This window comes from Leptonychotes weddellii, unplaced genomic scaffold (genome assembly GCF_054177405.1).
Source record: "Leptonychotes weddellii isolate Sample4059 unplaced genomic scaffold, ASM5417740v2 HiC_scaffold_3116, whole genome shotgun sequence".
Lineage (NCBI taxonomy): Eukaryota > Metazoa > Chordata > Mammalia > Carnivora > Phocidae > Leptonychotes > Leptonychotes weddellii.
The window spans coordinates 1-7,596 of NW_027908596.1; the positions used below are offsets into that span (position 1 = coordinate 1).

At 37.7% G+C, this 7,596-nt stretch overlaps 1 protein-coding gene across 1 annotated transcript; it reads left to right on the plus strand.

Moving 5' to 3' along the window:
* The first annotated feature begins 5,733 nt into the window (after positions 1-5,733).
* On the plus strand, positions 5,734-6,639 carry LOC102748044 (olfactory receptor 52M1-like). The gene has a single exon (XM_031026941.1). The coding sequence runs from the start codon at positions 5,734-5,736 to the stop codon at positions 6,637-6,639; it is 906 nt and encodes a 301-aa protein (XP_030882801.1).
* The last annotated feature ends 957 nt before the right edge of the window (positions 6,640-7,596 follow it).

The following is a 7,596-nucleotide window of genomic DNA, read 5'->3' on the forward strand; positions in this document are numbered from 1 at the left end:
CGATATGAGGAATTCTTTTTTTTTTTTTTTTTTTAAAGATTTTATTTATTTATTTATTTGAGAGAGAGAATGACAGAGAGAGAGAGAGAGAGCACATGAGATGGGGGAGGGTCAGAGGGAGAAGCAGAGTCCCTGCCGAGCAGGGAGCCCGATGCGGGACTCGATCCCGGGACTCCAGGATCATGACCTGAGCCGAAGGCAGTCGCCCAACCAACTGAGCCACCCAGGCGCCCCCCGATATGAGGAATTCTTAATCTCAGGAAACAAACTGAGGGTTGCTGGAGTGGTTGGGTGTGGGAGGGATGGGGTGGCTGGGTGATAGACATTGGGGAGGGTGAGTGCTATGGTGAGCACTGTGAATTGTGTAAGACTGTTGAATCACAGACCTGTACCTCTGAAACAAATAATACATTATATGTTAAAAAAAAGAAGAAGAAGATAGTAGGAGGGGAAGAATGAAATCGGAGGGAGAGACGAACCATGAGAGACTATGGACTCTGAAAAACGAACTCTAGGGTTCTAGAGGGGAGGGAGGTGGGGGAATGGGTTAGCCTGGTGATGGGTGTTAAAGAGGGCACATATTGAAAAAAAAAAGAGGGCACATATTGAATGGAGCACTGGGTGTTATACGCAAACAATGAATCATGGAACACTACATAAAAAACTAATGATGTAATGTATGGTGATTAACATAACATAATAAAATAAAAAATAAAATGAAATAAAATATAGTACAAAGTTATAGTAATTAAAACGTATGGTACTGGAATGGAAGCAGAAAAAAAGATCCATGAATCCACAACCCAGAAATAAATCCATACATCTATAATCAACTAGTCTTCTACAAGAGTGCAAAACAATGGGAAAACAGTAGTCTCTCCTATAAATGGTGTTGAGAAAGCTAGGTATCCACATACAGAAAAATTAAATTAAATCCTTATCTCACATCATTCACAAAAATGAACTCAAAATGGATTAAAGACTCAAAGGCAAGACCTGAAAACATAGAAGTCCTTGAAGAAAACATAGTGAAAAAGCTTTTTACCATTGGACTCCACAATGATTTTTTAAGGTATGACATCGTAGCAGAGGCGACAAAAACAAAAGTAGACAGTCAATTGCATCAAACTAAAAAGCATCTGCATGGAAAAAACAAAACAAAACAAAACAAAAAACAGTAAAGTGAAAAAGCAATCCATGGAATAAGAGAAAGTTTTTGTAAGCCAGATAGTTCATTAGGGGTTAATATCCAAAATATTCGAGGAATTCATACTACTCAAGAACAAAAAAATCAAATAAAATAATAAAAACAAAACAAAAAAATAACCCCATCACAAGATGGGCAAAGGACCTGAAGAGACATTTCTCAAAAGGAGGCATGCAGATGTGCAACATGTATATGAAAAGGTGCTCAACTTCACTCATCCTAAGGAAAATGTAAATGAAAACCACAGTGAGGGGGCACCTGGGTGGTTCAGTGTGTTAAGTGTCTGCCTTAGGCTCAGATAATGATCTCAGGGCCCTAGGATTGAGCCCTGCATTGGGCTCTCTGCTCTGTGGGGAGCCTGCTTCTCCCTCTCCCTCTGCTGCTCCCCGCCCCACTTGTTCTCTTTCTCTTTCTCTTCTTTCTCTTTTCTCTTTCTCTTTCTCTTTGTCTTTCTCCTTCTTTTTCTTTCTCTCTCTCTCTCTCAAATAAACAAAATCTTAAAAAAAAAAAAAACACACAGTGATATATCACCTCACACCCTTAAGGATGACTGGTATCAAAAAGACAAGAGATAAGTATTGGAGAGGCTGTGGAGAATAGAGAAAATTTATACACTGTTGGTGGGAGTGTGAGCTAGTACAGCCATGATGGAAAACAGTATGTCCTCAAAAATGAAAAACATAAAATCAAACTACAATATGATCCAGCAATCCCACCTTTGGTTCTACATCCAAAGGAAATAAAACCACTGTCACTTGTTTCCGATTGGAATTAAATTGGGTTAATCAAAAGAATAAAGAATATGTTATTGGCCTTTTCAGTCCCCTTCAGGATTTCGGGTCCTGTTAAGTGGTTGACAAATTAAATGATATCATATTACTGAAGGATGGCTACATCCGGAGCTAAAACCTGAGGATATGCACAGGCAAATCTAGGACTGATACTGTAGACTATCAATCATTACCAAGTATACAAACCATTCTCCCTTCTAGCAATGATTCTATAGGGACCCGTTTGTGTCAAGTGTTATTCTTGCTTACCCTCTGAGAATATGATGTTGAAGCTGCTGCATATAGAAGCTACATCTTTAGGTTGCTTGTTGGCTCTGAATCAGTTTCCTGTATGAGCTAATTAGTGTTGTTATCAAAGTAGAGAAGGGTGGAGAAAAGGGGCTAGCCCAGGTGATCTCTGTAAAAATTTTTAGGACATGAGGATTCCTCCAAACACCACCCTTTTGTTTTCTGAATCATAGATTCAATGGAGGAGAAATAAATCTTTAAGCAGAGGAAATAAACATTTTTTATTCTTAATGGATGAAATGATGAAAGAGCCAGATTTTAGGAGACAAAGATCTTTTTTAAGGATATCATAGAAGTGAGGATTATCTCCCCTCTTGAAATTATTTTCATATTGCATAACTTACTTGAAGGAATACAATATGGAGAGCAAAAATAAGGCTACCTTGTGATATCTGGATTCATGTACAGGTTGGTATTTTCAAGAAGATGTTATCATAGTGATCATATCATGTGTGCTTCTGAAAAAAAAAGTATTTTTTGAAACCAATGTGTGTATCCTTCTGTGCAGTTTTCTTCTTTTCCAATGTTCTGTATTGTATTTATGCATCTTACATGTATTATTGAACACCTAATAGGTCAAAGCCAGTGGTTTAAACACAGGGTTATAAAATTCCCTGTAAGTTATACAATGTGTATATGTATGTATGTATGTATGTATATATTTTGTATCCATAGAATCTTACCTATTTTGTACTCTTTGAGCCCAGACTACATAAGATTTAAATTCATTATGTCATGATTGCCCTTCTTAATGGAACTTTGTACTTTTTTCCTTTGGATATATACATATCTACATATATTCATCTCTATCTATTTATCTATCTCATATATGTGTATATATTTCCAAGACCAGATGTTATATGTTGTTTAGATTCCACTCTAAATGAATTTTACTCCAAGTTACAAAACTTAATTTGGTCTATTTCTATCATTTCTATAGAATTTATGTCCAATCATGATAATCCACTGCCTTATAAATTACTTCTTTACAGTCTATTTATCACATAAATCATTCAAAAATCCATATCTGCAGTGTTCGAGAGTTTTTCACTAGAGGAAAGCCCAGGGTTAGTAAACGTAGAAGCCTAGAAAACAATCCTTCAGTTAGTGAGATTTGGAGAGTTTAAATGTGTTTTCGTGGTTCTGGCATGGATACGAAGGGATAACTGTGCATGTTTTTTATGAGTGCATATTGTATTTATGAGGACTTGTTTGAGATATAGGAAAAACAGATTCCTCTTCAAGAGCTGATGGCAATACTACTCAGTGTCTGTGCCTCAGTGGGAGATGGGAGAGAACAGAAAACTAGTAAAGGAAGGTTTCTTTACAAACAAATAATTTGTAGCAATCTAAGAGTCTTTCTCTTCTTTAACCCTCCCAACCCCTGCCTCCACACTTGTCCCTTTATCTGGGGATATCCCCATGGCTTCTCTGCCGTGGAGGCTCATTTCTTCCCTGGAACTGTGAGAAGCATAAAGGACCATGCTTTATTCAGTAATTGATATTTTGCATATCATTAGACCAATTTACCAATCCAGTAAATGACTGCTCTGCATGTATCAGAATGCAGTTTTCTGGATGAATAAATGAGAGAGCACAAAAAGGGTCCATCTCTACAGTGAACGGATATAAGTCTGAAACACTGAGTATGGGAAGGTAGTGAATGACATTAGGTTAAGAAATATGTTATTCGTGTGTGTGTGTGTGTGTGTGTGTGTGTGTGTGTGTGTGTGATCCTTATCGATATATTTTTTCAGGAGAACTTATAATGTCTCTATTTGTACAGGGTACAAAGGGTACATGATAGAAAAAAATAGGAAAAAGTGACATCATAATATACTATGCTTCGTGTTAGTCACATATGGAATGTGGCAAATGAGATTTGGAAGGCGAGGAATACATTATTCTCATTTAAGAAGCAATGCCAACAATGTACATATCATGTTACCATTTAGAAATAGTCCAAGTAATGTCACACTCTTACCACATGCAATCCTACAAGTTTTTAGTTGTCCAATTTAATAACTTACTCTGAAAGCTTGATTGCCTGGATTATAACTTTCTTCCTCTTAAATCAGGAGATAAGAGATAATTTATTTCTACCCCTACATCACATAGAGTATGGGTTGTGCAATCCTCTGCCTAAAACAAGAATCCCTTCAATAACTCTCTGAAAGTTTCATAAGGTTTCTGCTTGCTCATTTATACTCACTGGAGAGAAATACTGACTGAGAAATTAAAGAGTAAAATTTCAAAGCCTTGCATCCTTCAATATAGTTTCTGATTATCACTGTTATGGAAGCAACCCATAGAAGTTATAATCCAAAATGGCTTTGGAAGGTACTTCTGCATTCTGAGGAATAATATACTGCATTATTCACCTTGGAGAATCTGAAGAATACTCTTTCTTGGACTCTAACTTATCAGTAGTCTTAAATACAGTTTAAATATTAACTGCACTTACCACATTTGATACTGGATTTGACATTTTTAAAATAACGAACATGTGAGAGATGTAATTTTCAGACAGGTACTAATAGGAAGGAGGAGAAAGGAAAAATAAACACAATACTATGTAATAAATGATAAGGAGAACTACAATGAGGGATAGATGAAAATATCCCAAGTCAAGTTATCCACAACATATAATCAAGGCAAAATTAAGTATTTTGCAGAAAGTTCTAAAAGAAGAAAATGAAGCAGAGAACTTTTTAGAATATTCTCAAGAGAGTTGTTTATGCAGTTAATTTTTTTTAAACGGGCAGAGGAAAAGGGAAGACATGAAACTATTAACATAGAGAAAATGTGCCTCACCTCTTACCACTTTCCCCTTTGACTTTTAAGTTCCCTAAATACAGGCATTTTTGTCTGCTTCTGTTTGTCCCTGTTTCACAGCAGTTTTTCTTGCTGTTTTCATTCCCAGAATGTGAAATAGTATCTCAGGCTCTGAAGGCTTGAGCTCAATCACTCAGATATCAACTTCAATATGGCGTGCTCATCACCCACACATACCACTCATTGTTTATCAGATTCTGATGTTATCCTCAAGGAGTGGAACCTCCATGAGAGGATCTGATCTGTGCATTTCTTTACCAGCAGTGCCTGGAGCATGGTTTGTCACACAATAACTGCTTACTGAACAGCTGTTGAATTAAGTACAATTGAATAGACAGGGAATCATTTTATGGAAATGAATGGTTAAGGTAACATATGCCCCTGTGATAATATGAAATGATACATGAATTATTTTTCTGTATTTTCAAACACAGTATTTTATATGATGTTACAAATATGATTACTCTGGTGCTAGTGAATTTAAATACACCTTATTATGACTTTGAATTGTTTTTAACATAAGGGTCTTCCTGAACTGAATCTCCATTTTCAGCATCTGGTTGTGCGGCTTCCTTTTCAGAAGTAGTGACAAAAAGCAAAGGGAAAAGCATCATGCCTCCTCTCAACACTTCTCGTCCCTCTCCTGTCACCTTCTTGCTGATGGGCATCCCAGGACTAGAGCACCTGCATGTCTGGATTGGGATTCCCTTCTGCTCCATGTACATGGTGGCTGTGGTGGGGAATGTGACCATCCTGGCCGTGGTGAGGGCAGAGAGAAGTCTCCATGAGCCTGTGTTCCTCTTTCTCTGCATGCTCTCTATCACTGACCTGGTCCTCTCCACATCCATGCTGCCCCACAGGCTCTGTCTCTTCTGGCTTGGAGCCCATAACATTGCCTTTGATGCCTGCCTGACCCAAATGTTCTTCATCCATAGTTTTACTACCATGGAATCGGGCTCTTTCCTGGCCATGGCCTTTGACCGTTACGTGGCCATTTGTGATCCGCTGTGCCATACCACCATTCTCACCCATGCTCGCATTGCCAAGATGGGAGCGTCTGTGGTACTCCGGGGAGTGGTCTTCTTTTCTCCACATCCCATCCTGCTCAGGCAGCTGCCCTACTGCAGGACTCGAATCATTGCCCACACCTACTGTGAGTTCATGGCTGTGGTGAAGTTGGCGTGTGAGGACACAGGAGCTATGAAACATTACAGCCTCAGTGTGGCCTCTGTCATTGGTTCCTGTGATGGCTTTTTCATTGCTGTCTCTTATGTTCTAATCCTCTGTGCAGTCTTTCGCTTTCCATCACGGGAAGCAAGTTTTAAAGCTCTAGGCACCTGTGGCTCCCATGTCTGTGTCATCCTTGTTTTCTACTCCACAGCTGTCTTTACCTTCCTCACTCAAGGCTTTGGCCACAATGTGGCCCCCCAAATTCATATTTTTATTACCAATATGTACCTTCTGGTATCACCTTTCCTTAACTCCACTGTTTATAGTATTAGGACCAAAAAAATTTGAGACCATGTCCTTAGTTCTCTAAAGGTAAAAGTTACTTGATTATTCTAAACTTGTTTGCAAAGATGGTATCATAATAGGAAGGGAAGTATGGAAATAATCAATCCCATTTTTGTAACTGACATGAAAATTTAGCCCCCTGAAATCAGACATTTTAGTGGAAAAGAGTGACCACACATAATAGAAATTCCCCAGTTGTAATGAAACCAGAAGGCATGAGATATTTTGTGCACACCTGGATTTAAGGGAGCTTACTCAAAACTTGTTGAATTGGAAAGAAATCCCCTCTGCTTCTTGCTGCTACTGATCATCTGTGTTGTAACTGAGGCTAGTAGTTTATTTTAAAATAGAGAATGATTAAAAATGTGAAGAAACCCATGGGAACTTCAGAAAATTCCGCATGAAGCATCTGCATTGAAAAATTAATGAACACTGTCAATATTCTACAGAAGAGGCAATATAACAGGGTTGATGTCTTTTTAATACAACAAATAATCCTGTGTTTTATTCACAAGAATGGACACACAGGAAAAGTTGTCAAACAGAAATGTGGAAAAGTTCAATATTGTAATAATGGAGCCCACAGAAGTTTAAACATTGTATCACTGATAGAATATTGTGACTCCACAAAGAATGACTTGTGCCTGCTATTGTTTTGTTACCTGAACTAACTCTGGGTCTCTTTAAAAATATTCTTTGCTTTCATCACAGAGTATCCTGAAAACACAAACAACTTTGTGCTTGATGCTACATACTTGGGAATTTGCCCAGAGCTTAGACACAAGCCCACTGAGCTAGATTCAGCTATGCTGGTCTTCAGATATTACATGTCCTTGCTAAAGGAGGAAGTCTATTATTAAAAATAACCCAATTTAATAAATTTTTAGTGATTATGCTACTGGTGATAATTAAAAATAAAATTATTAAAAAGGATATAAGTATTTTACTGGAAAAAATCTG